General features: G+C 54.2%; 1 protein-coding gene across 1 annotated transcript in view; it reads right to left on the bottom strand.

Moving 5' to 3' along the window:
* The window catches only part of LOC104145645 (TGF-beta receptor type-2-like), a 32,524-nt gene that overhangs the window by 11,677 nt on the left and 3,209 nt on the right, over positions 1 to 17,638 (bottom strand). Inside the window, exons 2-3 of the mRNA XM_068949125.1 lie at positions 3,784 to 3,934; positions 802 to 1,004 (exon numbers count right to left, since the gene is read on the bottom strand). Of these exons, the coding sequence (XP_068805226.1) occupies positions 802 to 1,004; positions 3,784 to 3,934 (354 nt within the window). The remainder of the gene's footprint in view (positions 1 to 801; positions 1,005 to 3,783; positions 3,935 to 17,638) is intronic.

Below are 17,638 nucleotides of genomic sequence, written 5' to 3'. Positions count from 1 at the left end.
ACTTGGATAAGCCTGGTCCCCTGTGAGTTGCAGAGGTTTAAACAAGACCCCAAAGGCTCAGGATCGAACTAGAAGCTTTTCCAAAGTATACGACCCTCCTGAGGTGCAGAAATCAGCCGCCTCTTAGTTTTCCCTAATGTGGATTTACAGCTCTTGTTGGATCCCAGGCCATCTGCAGAAGCATCTACATGCGTGCCAAGCTCTGCTCACGTTTACTTAGGTCTACAGCGCCGATGGGGCTTTGGTCTTCCCTGCCAAAGAAAAACGTTGCTGTAGAAATGTGCTGAAAAGTGCTGGCGGAGACAATCCGCCGTGGTGCCCGGTGCCCCTGGGACCACCACCTTGGTGTGCTGCAGCCTTGCCCGGACACCGGCGGTTCCCGTGGAGGAGCAGGATTTGCCCCAGCACCGTTTATTTAAAGCTTTCAGAGCATTGGCTCATTCTGGGGTTACATGAGCTTTTGGGTTCCCCGCTCAATTCGCTGTGTGCCAAAGGGCTCGGCCTACTGAAAGATATGGTGGATTTTCCATCTCCTGATGTTTTCAAAGCGAGACGGAAGGCATTTCTGGCAGGAGGGTTTTAGCCACAGACGATACTAGGCTCAGTGCAGTTGTAGCTGGGTAAAAATTTTAGCTAGTGTTTATACAGGAGGTCAAAGAAGATGTTGAAACAGTTCTGGCATGGCATCGGCTGCTCTGTTTCTTGGAAGTGCAAAGCCCTGCAGCTCCCAGGACAAGAGCTATTTGTCATTAGCGCCGGGCGCTTCTCCCCGCTTTAAGTAATGTTAATAAAAATACTCACCGTTGGTGTGGTTTTCGAAGATAAGTTTGTCATTGCATTCCTGCTCGTCCACGCAGCCACAGATGTAGATGATCCCGTCTTCGCTGGGCTGATGGGTCATGATGCAGCGTGACGTGTTGTAGTTTGGGACCATGAGGTTTTCTATCGGGTGGTGGGGGTTGTGGCAGAGCGTGCTGATCCTGATGCTCTCGTTGTCTTGTCGCCTGTAAATGCCAAAAGAATCCAGAAAGAGTTAGAGTTTCAGCATTCGGAAAGCTGGCAGCCCTGGGACTGCCATCCCAGCGTCACCTGGATGTCATCTTAAACCTGTGCCGATCGTTAGTTTTTAAGCCATGTAGTGAATGACTCGTTTGCAGTGGCTCTGGTATAATTCTAATTGTACGTGCTTAGAAGGGACTTTGTTAAATCCGTTTATCGCTTCCAAACAGTGAAATTTCTAGCACGTGATCTGAGCCAAAGAATCCAGTTGTTTCCAGTAGATATTTCACAGGTTGATAATCGCCCGCTGGATCTTATAATGCCAACGCTAAGGCCGAGCGCCCTGCATGGGATCTGGAGCAAAATCACTCTTCTGTCAGCACCAGCCATTAGGCCAGGTTAGATATGCATGAAATTACTTCCATAGTATTGTTGCTGTTCCCGATGTGCCGTTATCCACCTGTGGGCCTAAGCGAAGCCTGCAAAGCAAGGATTGCCTCTTTCAGCCTAGTGCAATACCTCCACTGTGACACAAGTCTTCACCAATAGCATCTCTGCCTCAGCAGATGCTGAGATCTCTGCTGCCCAAAACCTATTGTCTGCTCGCGAGAGAGCCTGAGGACGCGTTGATAGAAAAGTTTGCTTGCAGACTATGTGGCTTGGCCACGTGCTGTCGCTCAGCTCCTCTGGGCTAGCGTTGTTGAGATGGAGCCGATGAGCGTGCTGTGGTTTTCTGGGCTCTCGCAGCCCGGTGGCCAAGTTCCCGGGTTAATTGCTAGGTTTCGCATCCTGTCCTTGGATGACCGCTTGCGCCTGCCTTTATAACCTGAGAGACCAGGGCACTTGTGGAGCTAGTCGGGACTATTTCTAGAAATGTCTTGACCTTTAGAGTTGCAAAATTGTGCCATGAAGTTAATATGACTTCTGAAGGTGCCATGGGCTGTGTCTGTGTTTATACAGTTTATACAGCTTCAGTTACTGAGCAGCTACTGCATGAAACCTGCCTCGCTTTACCTGGTGATGTCTCTCTCGGTGGAGCTAAAGGTGGATACCAAGGCGGACAAACCAGAAACCTCTCGGTGGGCTGGGACGGAGGAGAGGGGACATGGGGAGGGGGCGGCTGCAGCCGTGACGTGTTGCTGTGTTTTGCTGGAGGAGGAAGCCGCAGGGGCGGTGCCCGTCAGCGGCTCTCCAGCAGTGGGCCACGTCGGAGCTCGCGTGGTGCTGGGTCCACCCTGGGACCAGGGCAGAGGCTGAGCCCTGAGCAGTGCCCGTGGCCTCTGGGCACAGAGCAGAGGATCTCCCTGCACGGGGGGAATTGCCCGAGAGCTGGGGATGCAAAGGCGATAAGCCCTAGTTTCTCCTTATTTCTGTCTAGATAATTAAGAAGAAAGGAAAAAGCTTAATTACTTGAAGTTTCTAGGGAATTCATTCTTTGCTTCAAAAAGAAAAAAAAAAAGATCTGGCCTTTTTTTCGTCATTTTGTATTTCTTTAGCTCAGTGCAAGACCCCTCACCTTCAAGACCGGTCACAACATGAGCTCATGGAGACCTAGACATCTCTCCCAATGGCTGAAAGATGGGAACTGTGGTGGGGTGATGATTTTGCAAGAGCTTTTTTCCCTTTCTGGAGTTGAGATGCGAAACGTTTGAAAGCTCACGGACGCTCGGGTAGCGCAATGGGAATGGAAAAAGCCTTCCAAGACCTAATCCTGAAAAGCCACGTTCATGAAACTCCAATTACTCACAAAAGCAAGGCTTGTAGCGCTGGGTCTAAACCCGTAATGCCAATGTCTTGGCGAGGTTTTCCTAACCACCAGCGTTCAGCAGTCTGTGGGCTCGGGTCCTTTTCACACGCCACGGATTGCACTCAGATAGGTAGGGCTCCCCTGGAAGCCGTGGAAAGCTGTCCAAACGGCCACCGTCAGCCAACGGGTTGGCTGGGAGGTGCAAATCCAACCCGAGCCGGTCCCGACCGCTGCAATCGCGGGTCGCGGTCCCCAGCAGAAACGAGCCGTGACCAGGGTCGGGGTCGGCAGCGGGTCCCCCAGCAGCGGGGGCCGCGCTCGTGCCTGGGAGGGTTTGAGGCCAGGTATCCTGGGCGTCCCAGGGGAGGAAACTGCAAAGCTCATCGCTTTGCCGGCCACGCGCGGTGCTCGGACCTGAACGTTGCAACGTGGGGGAACGTGGCTGTGTGTGCTTTTTTTGTTGTTGTTTGGTTTTTGGCCCATAACGCGGCAATTATGTTGGGGCAGGACAGCTTTCACCCTAATGAGTGGGCTGAGATAAAGCCTGGAGATGAGCGCCTAGCTGGTTTTCACTTCCGCAGCCAAATTAAAAGGGGAAAAAATCCCTTTGGGTAGACCCCAAATGGAGTTTCTTTGTTTTTTTTTTTTTTTTTTGAGTTTCACTCCTGGGGAGCAAAAAGCAAGGAGAGGGGCTTCTTCTGAGACGCCGTACGTGTGAGCCGAGGCGCAGGAGGGTGCTGCGGCGGAGCGTCCGCGCGCGCGCCGACCTGTCTGCCCGCACGCCCGCTGGCAGCGGCTCGCTGAGATTTAACCGCCCGCTGCCCCCGGCCGGCTCAGCGCGAGCTCGCGGCACTTTGCGTCGGCCGTTTAAATCCGATTTCTTTAGAGTGGGGGGGGGGAGAAAAAAACCCAACGTATTGATGATAGGCAAGAGCAAACCATTTTTGTGGCAAACTGTAATTACAAGGGAGCCAACGAGGGGCGCAGGGAGAGGAAGGGGAAGCGCCGGGCGATACGCGGCGGCGGTGGCAGCTTACCAGATGGCCACGCAGATCTCGTAGGGGCTCTCGCAGTAGGAGTTGAGGTTGCAGTTGCTGTAGCAGACCCGCTCCTCGCAGGCCGGCGCCGTCGAGTCGCACCATTTGCACAGGTTGGTCTTCAGGCTGCGGCGTGCCCCGGCGCGCCAGGCTGCGGGCAGAAGGGACGGAAAGAGGGTGACCGCGCTCCTTCCTCCTCCTCCTCCTCCTCCTCCTCGCGCGCCCGGCCGGCAGGAAAGAGCGACCCACCGTTTTGAGGGCTTTGCGACGCAGGCGGGAAAAGGAGCCCGAGCCGGCGCGGCGGTTCATCCGAGCGTGCTTTCCACTCCGCGGCGCCAGGGCTCGCTCCTCGCCGCGGGCAGCGGCCGATGCCGGGGAGGGCGCCTGCTCCCGCCGCCCCGGCCCGCCTGCGCGGCGTGGGTCTCACGAGTACCCGGTTAGGTCTGTTTTTATCCCGAGGGTGAATGAACTGTTCTAGGTTAAGGACTAAATCCCGGCTAAATTTAAACTTCCTGTTGTAAGGCTGCTGTTTTGCCTTTTTTTCTATTAAAAAAAAAAAAAAGACAAAACAGCTAAGTGGCACATACATATATAAATTTTCCACCTATTTTAACAGATATACCTAGGAGCGTGCACGGAGAGACGTGAATTACAGCAGGTGACTCCTCGACGGCGCGGGTCACCGTTAAACCCCACCGGCTCTACGGCCTGCTGGCGCCTGGCGGCCGTGGTGGCCACCGCGCTCCTCTTCCTCCCCGGCCGCCGCGTTGAACGAGAACCAAAAGCGCCCGATCCCCAGCGGCGGCCCAGGGGGTTTCCGCCTCCGAAAGCAGGGCCGGGCGCGGGCGGGAGCCCAGCGCAGGCGCCGGTGCCACCCGTGTAGCGAGTTCCTCCGTCCTCTGCCCGCCTCCTCCGGGGGAAGCGGGCCGAGAGCCGGTTCCTCGCTCCTCAACGTTTGTCACCTGCGGGGAACGGTCAAACGGCAGGTTTGCACCCCAAACAGTGGTTTAAAAACAGCCATTCCTATCGAAAGCCTGCTCAGCTGCGGTTGCTTGCTTTGCCGGCAAAGCACGATGGTAAAGTACCCAGGGGAAAAAAGTATTTTGGGGCTAGAAAGCTCACTTTTGGGTGTCGGAGCGCAGGGAGCAGAGATGCAATGTGCTCTGGAGCCTCTTCTTTCCAAGCACCGCAGCGGGCTACAGGGCGCTGGCCGTGGGCTGTGGGGTCCCAGCAACGCGCCCGCTGGAGGCAAGGCGTTTTTGGTGGCCGCCTCGGTTAATGCTGGAGCGGGAGACCCTGAATGCTGAGGCTTTATTTTGGACATCTGACCCGACAGTGGGGCTGCCGGGACGTCTGAGGAGGTGGAGTCTCTTCCTCCGCTATCTTTAATATATATGTTAATATATATAATTAATTCAATATAACATTTATGTTAATATGCTAATATATTGATATTTATATTTGTTATTCATATAGTAACATAATATAATATATGTTATAGTACGTGTTGGCCAAGGCCTGTCAGGTTCAACGTTTCCTGGCGCTGGCCGTGTCGTGTTTGGCCTCACAAGGCGCAGGGGTGCAACTACGGTGAAGATTCACGCGTCCGCCTCTCCCCCGCTGCCTTCTCCGGATCTGCGGGCAAGCCTCAGGGTCTCTGCCGCTCCTGGCGCTCCGGAGGCGTTAACTTCCCTGGGATTTTAACTTCTCCGCTTCCCAAAGCCGGGGCCCGTGGTCGGCTCTGGTGGCATGTCGCGCGGGGCCGCGCGCCCCTCGCCGACCCAACGCCTCCGGGCGGCAGCCGAAGGAGCTGCGCAGGAGCAAACGCGTGACGAGCCCCCGCGGCCGCGCGCGGGGCCAGTGCCAGCAGCGGGGAGGAAGCCCGGCTGCAGAAGAAAAGCCCATCGACTCTGAATGCTTGGAAAGAGGAAATAAATTTGTTTAAATCACTCCTATGAGACTTAAAACCACCCAGCCGGGAACTCGCTGTGGTGTGCTGGGTGCAGGGGATGAGGGATCTGCCATGGGTGAGGATGGTGCTGAGCATCCCACGGCCGCCCCCAAAACGGTGCCTGGGTCAGGGGGCTGCTCTGGCCCGGCTGAAGCCCACGGGGACCTTGGAGGTCCAGCAGCCCAGCTGGCTCCAGCAGGCCCAGCCACCCGGCTCGCTCCAAGGGTAGCACCCGAAACTGTGCCTGCCGCTGGGATTTGAGGTTCCCGCGCCCGAAGCGCGGCGTCCCCACGGCACTGTCCCAGGGCAGGACTCATGCACTTCAACCTTCCAAAAAAAAAAATATATATATATATATGTATATACGTATAAAGTAATGTCACGGTGGTGCTGGTGCGCGGGAAGGAGGTTCAGCTCGGCGGTCGTGCGCTGCAGCGCGAAGGAGTCGGCGCAGACTAAAGAGTTAAATACGGAAACGCGATCCAGAAATACAGCGGTAACCGGACGAAACTCTTTGGAGACAAATTGTTCTGAACTAGTTCAGACTGCGAGTCTCTTATCTGCTCTGGAGGAAAGGTCAGAGCGGGAATATCTATTTTTCTTTCCCCTTCTTCTTCTCCCAGTAAGCTAAAAAGGAGTGTGCGAAGCCCGCGGAGAGCTCCCTCAGAACTGTGTGTCCTTGAACCGTTAGCTCGTAGGTACGATTTAACTGCCACATCACTCATCTTGGCCCTGATTAGACCCAGATGATCACTTGCAATATTAATACTCAGATGATTTAATAAAGCTGCCCGAGCAGTAAAAGTAACAATACGCTTCCATAAAGGGCTTCCAGATGTTGCCAAGGCAAACGCTAAACATCAAAATACAAACTTCAAAAAAAAAAAAAAAAAAAAGAGCTGGATAAGCAAAACTTGGAACAAACTATAAACTAATTAAATGTGGGCTGAGTAGTCCAAAAATAAATTGAAGCCATAAGGATGTGATGTGAGCCAATAAAGAGTACACTTGGTCAAAGTTATTGTGAAACGACGGTCAGAAAGACGGTTTGAAGTCACCGATAGGTGGGTTCGCGTTGAACTTGGCGTCTTATCAATAGGAAGGCTTGTTCTCCTGCGCCTGAAAAATGGGAATGGTTTTTCTGGTATCTGTAACCGTGACCCCAGGGAGGTTACAGAGCCAATGCGAGCTGCTTTTAAAGCAGAGGAGTGAAGGAAAAAACTACCCCCAAGCGCCTGAGGATGTCCTGCCGGAGCAGCAGGACCGAGAGCACCACCGAGGACGTCAGGGTGTTCGAGGTTTCCCTCCAGCCCGGCGTTGCCCCAGGGCTCCCGCGCTCCCCGGCCTGGGCCCCCTTTGCCGTGCCTGCGCCCTCTCCCCCCTGCCTCGGAAGCGGCTTTCCGAGGAGATCGTGTGCCAGTCCCACCACCGAAGCAGGCAGCTCCCAGCCGACGCGCTCCTCGCGCCCGTGCCAGGCGCTCGGCGGCCAGCGCTGCAGGAGCCCCGCGGGGTAAACGGGGCTCCCGGGGGGCTTGGCTGTCACGTAGCCGCTGCACCGGGTTTCCCCGCTTTGCGTTACTGCGTCGCCTTCCTCGCGCCGGTCGGCCAGCCCGCCGTCCCCGGGCTCGGCGCGCGGCGCGGCCGAGGCCGGGAGAGCTCAGCCGCCCCTGCCGCCACCGCCCAGAAGCCACTCGTAAAATTATTACGAGGGCAAGCAACTTCCTTCCCGCTGCTACGCGGGGCTCGTCTGTAAGGATCACGCGCCGGGGATTGTCTCGGCCGGCAGATCCCTTGCGGGCGGACGGGGCAGGTAGCGGTGGTTCCCGCCGCCCTCGTCTCCGGCGGGAGGTCTCCAGTTGCCGGCGTGCCCTGCTCAGGAGAGGCCCCAGCTTTCCCGCAGGCCCTTTCCTGCCTGACCCAGATCCTATCTGCTGGAAAACATCCGGCCTTGCCGCTGCACCTCGCCGCGCCGCGGGACCCCCCCAGGACCGGACGCAGAGCGATTGTCCTGCTCTTTCCGACGGGATTTTGACAACTCGGCTCCGGCCTCCGGTTGCAGGCTCTTGGCGATACCCTCCTCTGCTGAGGAGCTGCCGGGCTGCTCTTCTCCCTTCCTCTGCTTTACAAACACCCTGTCTTTGTACTCAGCGCAGGAGAAGGCAAGCCCAAATTGAGCCAAAAAGACTCGTTATCTTGTCCCGTCCCCCCCAAGACGCCGGCTCCTCCGGGAAACGCGGCGGGCGCGCTGCGCCGGGTTCAGGGGACGGGGCTCTGCCCGGGGCACGCGGCCCCGCGCCGCCAACGCCGCGCGCGGCACGGCCCAAGCAACCGGCCAGTAATGTTTCCTGGCGAATAAAGTGGGGCTGATTTTGATCGCGTTAGACATCGGCGCTTCCCGAGGCCAAAAAGACCCGTTGCGGTATCCGTTGCCGCTCCGTCTGGACCGTCTTCAAACAGGCTGGTGACTGACTTATTCTGCCGCTTCTCTTTTTTTTTTTTTTTTTTCCCCCTCTCTCTCCTTTGTGAAAACATCCCTTTAAATTAAGTGTTTAGCAAATAACGCTCAGTCCTATTACGAAATAAATTGGGCATGGACTGTACCAGCAGACGTCTCAAATCTCTCGCAGATGCTCGGATGACATCACGCTCCCACCTCAGCCCCGGGCAGGGCCGAGCCCCGCGCAGCGCCGGCGCTTGGGGAAGCCGGGGTATGTCTCGGGTGCCGTTTGCCTTTCTGCCTATAGCCGGGGGCGAACGGCTCGGCCCCGTAGTTACCCGCCTGCTCTTGGAGCCGCGGCGGGCGCTGGCCCGGGCTGGGCGCCGGGGCTGTCGCAGAGCCGCGCGGCCCAGCGCCCGCCGTTATCGCCCGCGCCCTGCTCTCGCCTGGCGTCTAGAGACAGCAGCAGCTCCACTGACTCATAGAGCCGGCGGCCTCTGAGTCATTTTTTTTTTTTCTTTTTTTTCTTTTTTGTGTAATTTCTGCGTGTCGCTGCTCTGCCCTTCGGCAGGGAGCGAGCGGCCTGCGCGCGTCCCCGCGCCGCACGCTCACCTTCGCCTTTTCCCCCTGCGAAGAGCAAAACGATTTCCATACCGTTAACGAGACAGAAACGCTTTGCCTCCGCGAACCCTGGCTTTTGTTTTCCACTGCGTAAACTCTGCAGACGGAGCAAGGCCGGCTGTAAAGTAAACCTCCTTTCTATCCTCCCCCCCCCCCAATCCCCGGCCCCCCTTTCCAGGCAGCCTTTCTTCAAAAATCGCCATAGGGAGTCACTTACAGCCTTGGCTGGAGCGCCGAGCGCGGCGCGATTAACCCCTTCGTCCCCCACTTCGCTGCCCTGCTCCCCGGGAGCAGCGAGGCGGAGGTGGCGCCAGCCCCCCGCGGGCCTGGGCGGCCGGTCTGCCGGGGACGGGGACGGGGATGGGGGGGAGGAGAAGCGAAACGGGGAGAAAAGGAGGAAACGCGAGAGAAACGCAAGAAACGAGGAGAACCAGGAGAAAGTGAAGCGTCGGCCCACGCCAGGACGCCCTGGAAGGAGGTGAGCCGGCTGGGCTGGCGGCTGAGGCCAAGCAGGGGGGTCCGGCGGACCTGAAGGTCCCTGCGTACAAGTCCGTAGGTCCTTTGCCTGTAGGTCCCTGCCTACAGGTCCCTCGCGTGCCCCAGAGCAGCGTCTCCGGGCCCCGCGTGCTCCTCCAGGCCGGGAGCAGGCGAAGGGCCCGCGGCGTTACGCGGCCCCGGGCTCTGCATTTTTCCACGCCAACCCCGTTTTCTTTTTTTTGCGCAGGCACCGACATCTCGGCGAAACGCCGTCTCTCCCACTGCGGAAACGGCCCACAGCGAATAATTTAATCGGCAAATCTCACTCTTTCGGTTTACGGGGCCGTTATGGTTTTCCAAAGTGCCCCGAGGAAAAGTAGGGTGAAGTAATACTTCATACGAGAGCCAGAGCCAGAGCCGGACCCGGGAGCCCGGACACTTCCAGGCGGGCCGGTGGGTTGCCCTGGCGGCCGGAGCGGCGCCGGAGCCCTTAGGGTACGTCTCTGCTTTCAGATATACCCGTGCAGGAGGTCCGTCCAGCCAGTCTGCAACCTCACCGGCCTCGAAGCCTATAAACTGGCCCAACTGGGTGGGCCGGTTGGTGCCACGAGCTGTGACACCGTCCCTCTTCCCCGCCCGGATGATGCATTTTGTGTTATTTCTCTTGGATTTACTGAGCATCACGTCACTGGCTTGACCCATCCCGCAGGCTACGAAGCCGCTGCTGATCTCACGCCGGCGGAAAGTCAACCAAAAACCCTTCTGAAGGGGCCCGAAGTGAAATTCATTTCCAAGCGCAAAGCGATTCTGGCCGGCTTTTTCCCCACCTCCCCGCGGGCGGTTTGCATTTGGGCTCGAACGCAACTCGTTAGAAAAGAGTTATGGAAACGCTGCAAGCTGGATGCTTCAGGACCTCATAAACAAACCCTCTCTGTTTACTCTCCGCGTGAAACGATTAAGGTAATAAAGTTTATTTTACTTAAGTATTTTTAAACATCTTCGTGGATTGCGGATAATCCTTGAAACGTGTTATGCTGAAGGACTGTTTCTCTTTCAGCTGGAGAATGCTATTAAATATAAAAATTACCGGACAAATCAAGTCTGACATGAAAGTTTCAAAAAACAAACAAAGCCCTCGCGACCTGAGGTCCGTTAAGTCCTGACCCGACGCTACGGGGAGAACGGTCTTCACCGGCCGCGCTTGGGAAGGATTTTCAACGCCGTTTTTCGCTGCCTCTTTGAAACGTTGGAAAACGTCTGAAAATATTTGGCGCGTTTCGGCTCCGTTTTGTCAACGCGCTTAACCCTTCACTTCAACGCCAGCGCAGTTGAGGGCTGGGAGGACGCCCTGCTGCGTGCTCCTAACCCTCCTTTCCCTGTAGTCCCCCAACGCGCCTAAGCGCCTGCTTCACTTCACGCTCCCCTCTTTGGCCGACAGCAAGTCCAAGTTCAGCGCTGAACGAGGCCTTTCTGAGCTCGCACGCCATGTAACCGCCTCAGCGCTTGTGGTTTGAACGCGAGCATGGCGGCCTGAGACGGGGAGCCCACCGGCCGTAGATGGGTCATGATGGGTCAGGACAAAAGGGCCAGAAAGACCTTGGTCGTGGGCACATTCACATCTCGGCATGGGCGTTACAGCCGCTTGTAAGGTTGTACGGACCCACGCCGTGAGCAAAGCCGCCCTAAAACCAGCAGGGTTTGGGGGTTTGCTGGTAATTCTGGGGGCTCGCTCGTACCCTCGGGAGGTCAGCAGAAACACGGTCCGCAGGAGCTTTCGATGCCTCAGAGCCTCGTTGGAAACGTGGCCCTAGCGAGGGCTGAACGCTAGTGCAGGGGTCCCTCAAGTCACACCAGATGATAACTTAATTCTACTTTTTTCTGCCCCCTAAGCGCGGAGCGCGTGCTGGCTTTCGCAGCGCACCGCGTGTTTGCGGCCGGTGCCTCCCGAGCTGCTGCCGCGCCGCGGAAAACCGCCTTGGCAGACAGAAGCGGTCACGAGTTTGCCCTGCAATAACGCTCCTTATCCCACTGAACACTCAGCGGCTGGTGGTTAATTCCCGGGGTCTGAAAGTCCAATGTGAAGAGCTGCACCGTAAACCAAGGTTTCTGAAGGCTGTCCAGGGCCGGGACAGGCCTGGACCTTGTTGGATGGCTTGCTGCCGCCTGTTACCTGGGGACACCATGCAGCTGGCAGCGAGGTCCTCTTACTGCAACTACTGCCATTAATCTCTTCTTCTCCTTTCACCTCCCCAGCTGTCCTTCTGACCCATGCGCAACACCAGGAAAACCCTGGGAAAACAAGCCAAGCCAGCAACCTGGCATCCATTGCAAGTCGCTGCAGAAACTGCGAGGGTTTGACAGCACTTCCAGGGTTGGAGGCAGGCAGGCAACCAACCACTCATGCTCTTGCCGTTGTTTCTGTTTTTCTCATTTCTCTGGAGCTACCAACAATTGTGTCCTATCTGATTTATTTAACTGCAGCTTCTGTCCCTTATTTGCACCTCAATCGCAGGAAAACATGCCACAGGTGAGACTCTGCTCGACGCAGAAAGAGATAAAAAAGCACCATGAAGCCAACAACAAAAGAAAGTGAGCTGCAAGCTGGCTGCAGATGCTGCTCTGGCTTGACTATTTCACCATGAGTAGTGTTTTTTTTTTTAATCATTAATGTTGTTATCATATTATGCTCTGGAATTTAGTTTTGTGTAAGCTTTTCAGGCTCTGCAGGCCTCCTGGACCCTCGTGAGTAGATGGAAGTGAAACTTAAAAGTTATCATCCAAATAGGTAAGCAATAGCAACGTTATGGGGGTCACGTTTGGGCAACAGGGTTCACTCTGTTTTAAGTAGAAGTGGCTCGCTGATGATTTAGATGAACTTCCTGAGGAGCGTTTGAAATTCCTGGCACCCGTTTGAGTTACCATCTGTTAGAGGGGCTGTGATGAGCCAACACAGAGACATTAGGCTGGAGCTGCTCTTCATATCTCGCATGGAGCTTTTTGACTGACTAGTCTGTATTTTTTTGTGTTTACAGTATTTTGGTTACCTGAGGCAAGCAGGGCTTACAAGAGACTGCGTGACGAGCTCCAGGGCAGAGACGTGCTGTTAATTCTCCACCCGTGTGCTATCATCAAGTTGTTCCAGTCCTGCCTGTTGTTTTCGGCTGCTAAAATTATTATGTATAGTTGAGGTCTGCCCTCATTTAGACCGGATCTAACAATAATTAAGCAATTAGTGCTGTCAGAGTGAACTCGAGCTTGAGGCTAGCCTGGGTGCAGATGCTACAGCTTTCTCGCTTTCCCTAAGGCACAGCGCACTTAGCATGCGGCTAGATAAGCTGGTATGTTCTTACCTTTCATTTCTTTCTTGATTGCTTCTAAAAATTCTCTTTTAGGAAGCTTAGGAACGCGTTGTAATCTACATAAAGGCACTGTACATTGCGGTTCGGTTCAACCTGACTATTTCTCCGTTTTCCTAAAACAGAAGGGACCTATTGCAGACCTACTGCTGGGGGGATGTAGTGCTGTCTGAAAGCAGACCGTAAGGGTTTGTGCGGGAGTGGGGCTATCGCTTTGCGCGGGTGCTGCTGACAGCGCCTGAACTGCTTGTTCCTCACCCATGAATGCAGAGGGAGCTTGTGCAGGTGTGAGATGCCCCGCAAGAGACCTTCCCGGCGCGAGGACGGGAGCGATGGCACAGGACAGACTTGCAGCGCAGCTCGAGGGAGCTGTGGTGGCCGCAGGGCTGAGCCAGACTGCTCCTCCAGCATGGAGGAACTGGCACACTGGGACAAATCAGTTCTCAGTTTGCTGTCCTGTGCTCTGAGATCTTCTAATTTTGGACTCGTGTGCTGCCTTTTTTTTAACCCAGCTTCCTGCCCTGGGATGCTGCCTGAAATGTGCCACAGTCTGAATGCCACCAAGCAATAATTTTGTCCAGCAGCTTCCTTCCATGCTGCAGCCTGCTGCGGGTGACAGAAAACCTTGCGTCGCTCGTGGTGCTATTTTGCACCCAGGTGAGCGCAGAGCAAATGCCCCAAACCAGAGTCGATGTGTGCTGGGATGAACTCGCCCCAAAGCGAATGCTCTGTGCAGCTGGTGGGAACGCCTGGGACGCTTTCTGCCACTGTCCCGGGTGCCTTTTGACATACTAAAGACACAGCAGGAACTGAGCTCCCAGGGGATCCACTGGTCTCATTTCTGTGGCTGCTTGTACCCTCGGTCTATTTGAAGGAGGATGATTAATTCAGCTGCTCATTGCTTATGGCTCTGTGTGTCACTTCCCACTGTAAGAAGGACCTTGTTTGTGATTGTGCACTGGTCGGGGCTAATTTGGGGATAGACCTACCATGGAAAAAATGCTTTATGTGGCAAGATGGCAGCTGGTCCCTTTTCTTCCACCTGGCTGTTCAGATTCTCCCAGGCAGAAAGTTATCGAGCAACATTGGACAGATCTCTCTCATGCTTGTCAGCTGCATCAGCTGGTGACCTACTGTCACCCACTTGTCCGAGGGCGCAAAGCAACTCATTCTCCATATGGGCCAAAAGGCACAGTTACACATTACTAAATGGGCCAAGGAGCTTTTTTAAAGCAATACCTGTACCGCTCTTGGTCGTAAAGACCGTGGGAACACCTGTAGTAATGCGACATGCAGAGACCCTTCACAGGAGGGGGTCTGAGCTCCTCATTTTGGCAAAGTTGGGTGCCTTCCCCAGATGCACGTAGAAGTGCGCAGCTCGCAGCAGAATTGGTGCCTGTGTGCTGCTCTGACACAGGAGGGTACAGTGAGCTGGGAGAGAGAGGAAACAGGCCCTGGATATCTGGGGACAGACCGTACGAATTCGCATCAGCCATATCGCCTCCCTGACAAGGTGCAGGGTGCTTGCACGGGGGCAGTGCAAGACACAGTCACGCCATCTCCTTTGGGAATGGCCAAAGTGAGAAGGGATCGGGATCAAAATCTCGGTGTTTTCCACTGTTGCTCTTGAGAGGGAGGGACCAAAAAAGTCCTCCCCCCCCAAAAAAAACAAAAAACAACCCCCCCCCCCCAAAACCTTAACAGCGTAGTAACCAGCAGGGCAGGAACTTCAAATGTCCTCAGGCCTCCCAGAAGCGGAGACCTAGGAAAAGTCTGTTGATCCCGGAGGGGAGCATCTTCACAGGGCTTTTGGGGGAGCTGGAAAGGCTAGGAGATGCTCACGCACTGGGGCAAGGAGGTGCCTTCTTAGTGATCAGATGAAGCGACCATGTCAGTCGGTGTCACCTGGAGTTTGGGACTGGGCTAGAGCTAACGCCGCAGAGCTGGGAGAACGTCGCCGCGTGGTGAGGAGCGTTGCCGCAGGCCCGGGGAGAGCATGTCTGGTGCAAGGCTGCTTGCACTGTTCTGCGAGTCCCATTTGGGGAGAGCACAGGACTCCAAAGTGAAACACAGCAGCTGACACCGCTGGAGCTGCGGATCAGCTCCTCAGTACCTCTTGTTTTTGCAAACGGCTACAAAGGTCTCTATTTTATTTTTAATCCTGAATCCAGCTGTAAATAATCCTGTTTAGCCAAAGGTAACGCTTTGGTTAAGGTACGTTTTCAGAACTGCTAGAATCCATGTGGGCAATAGCCCTCAGCTCACTGTAAACTGGCAGATTGCAACATACAGCTGGATACATTAATTGCCCCAAAGACAAGACGCATTTGCTCTAGTATAAATCAGCTGTCCTCTGTCAGGCGTGTTCCTGGCTTATCAATGGGAAGCAAAACATTGCAGTGTAACAGCTCCATGAAAGGGTATGTCCTGAACCGGCGTAACTGGGGGGAGCGCGGGCTGCAGAGGGGATACAAGATAAGCAGGCTCTCCCACATCTCCTAAAATGCTGACAGCTACCAGCAGCTGGCAGGAAAATTTCAGCCCTACATGGACTGTAATAAAAAGAGAAACCAAAGAACAGGAAATATGGTGCTGATGGACCTTGCAGATCCTTTCTGGAGGCACAATCACAACGGTCTTCCCCGAATTAGGGGCTGTGCGTCTGAGTGGAGCCAAGAGAGCTCAGAGCCACCTCTCTGCTTCCCTCATGCATCTCTGAAGATCCCTAAGCAAATATGATCTCCTGGTTGGGGTGCTGGTCCTTCCAACACTATGATAATATAGCGCTAATCCACAGGTCTGATAAGCCGGCCAGCCATCAGTGGCGTTATCTCCCTTGTAAACGGAGGCCTCTTCCAGGATTTCACTTGGCACACAGTGCTAAACATTAGCTTTGAACAGAGCAAAGTGTGTGGGAGCTGCTCATTTTGTCTCATTGGTGGGACTGCTTTTTTTTTTAAGATCAGATGTTGTGCTTCCCCAAAAACATGACAATCCATGGGAGAGTTCATTAGTTTATGGTAAGCTGCAACACCGTGGCACCCGACCGAAAGCAAATGTTATTGCAGAGAGAGTTATCACTAAGACAGGAAAACATATCCTGAGGAAATAAATGGGATGGAGCAAAACAAGGAACAATATAAAGCTGTGGGGAATAGGCAATAGAGTTGAATACTTCCTTAGAATAAAAGCCCCCTGTCATCTTCTTCTAACACCACTGATTGCTTTCTTCATACTCAGTGAATATGCTGGATACAGCTGTTAAGGTCTCCACCTTTAACAGAACTAACAAATGGTGTGACTGCAGCTGGCTGAACTATTTTACTGCTCTTTTTTTTTTTTTCACAAAAATATTTTTGTGATTGTCATCAAATATTGATAGCAGTAGCAGGAAAAGTCAGCTTTGACTTTTTTTAATGGTCCTTTTCAATTTTCAGTTCCATGGAATTATTTTTTAGAAAAGATTTTCCCCTCAAAGCCCCCCACCGAGATACAGATTTGACCAGCTCTAGTGATGATCAGCCTGCCTCAAATCTGATCACAGTTTTAAGATGTAAAGAGAGAGGGAATGCCCACTTTCATAAATTGGACATAGCTGTACACCGCTGGCTGTCTTAGCCTTGAAATTGAAATTGTGTCAGCTTTGGAGATGCATAAAGATGAATTTAAAATCATTCATCGCTTTCCTTGCTGGCTTTGATGCCAGGTGCAGCATAGCAGAGGTCTCTGATCTTGCATTGCCAAGATTTTTCTTGCCCTTTTCTCTGTCTGTCTGAAGGGCGATAACTTCTTCCTTGGCATTTTGGCTTTTAAAAGAAAGGCAAAGCAAAACATGGTGCTTCCCAAGGAGGTTGGCCATGAGCAGCCCTGCTGCCTGGCTTTGTGGCGCCTGCACACATGCACCAAGTGGTTTGGGAGCAGAAGTCTCTGCTTCACTGCTCCGGCTCAGCCTCACACCTGCAGGTCCCCTTGCCGCGAAAGGATAAACCTGCCTGTGAAATGGAGGGCGACACTGCCATTTCTCCCTCTTGTCAGCTCGTTTTTGACCTCGGGGTTCACACCCCTGAATTGCGCTAGTGCCGGGGCACAGTTCCGGTTAGCTCCGTGGCCCGTGGGGTTTCGGTGGTAGCACAGCCCATGGTTTGAGCTCTGCTGACCTTAGAAATATGAGGCCAACGTCTTGAACTAGCTGCCTGAGGAGCCTGGGATAGGTCAGGGATTTCTCGAGCAGATCAAAAGCCGGAGATGTTTTGCTGACAGCCCTGGAGCTCCCCGTTGTGATTTATGAATTATATACACTCTATATGTTTAGCCAAAGAGGCTCACTGGAGGAAGAGGGGCTGGTTTGTATAAGCAAGGAGGAGCACGTGGCCTCAGATAGCCACTGTCCACCAAGAGATGGCCCATGAGAGGCACCAAGTGGTGGGACAGCAGCTGAGAGCGGATGGGCTAAAATCTCCCAAGGGTGAGCGGCTGTGAGGCTAGTGTTCCCATCCAGCGCTGGGCGGAGGCCACGTAAAAGGTGATGGAGAGCTGGGAATGAAATGGGATACGTTCATGTGAGGATAATGCTGACTCCTTCAGTGCCTCACCCCTCACTGGTTAGGGAGAGCCATGGACCAAATGGCAGTGATTTTTTTTTTTTTTTTAAATATCCACCATTTATATTTAAATACCCTAGTGTGTACCTTCACAGACACTGCTCTGGGGACACAAATGTGAGGTAAGGCTCCAAAATATGAGCACATGCACTTGCTGGACTCTCTGGGCAGACTCTTCCTTTGGAGTTTCAGCATGTCCTGTGGTGTACAACCTTCTCCTGATGAGCACAATGTGCCCTGCTGGATTTTGAGTTTCATGGGCATCCTAGCTGCAAAAGAGGACAACCGCATCCTGCTGGGCTCCTTGGGTTCTTCAGGCCCCCAGAGCTGTCGTCACACCAGGGACACTTTGCTTGTATTTCTGAGGTTGTCCCAACAGCTGCGAGACATGGGGAGCTTTTTCCTCCTCTCC

The sequence above is a fragment of the Struthio camelus genome, chromosome 6, assembly GCF_040807025.1.
Source record: "Struthio camelus isolate bStrCam1 chromosome 6, bStrCam1.hap1, whole genome shotgun sequence".
NCBI classification, from domain to species: domain Eukaryota; kingdom Metazoa; phylum Chordata; class Aves; order Struthioniformes; family Struthionidae; genus Struthio; species Struthio camelus.
The sequence above is the reverse complement of the archived record's forward strand: the minus strand, read 5'-3'. Positions and strand labels throughout refer to the sequence as shown.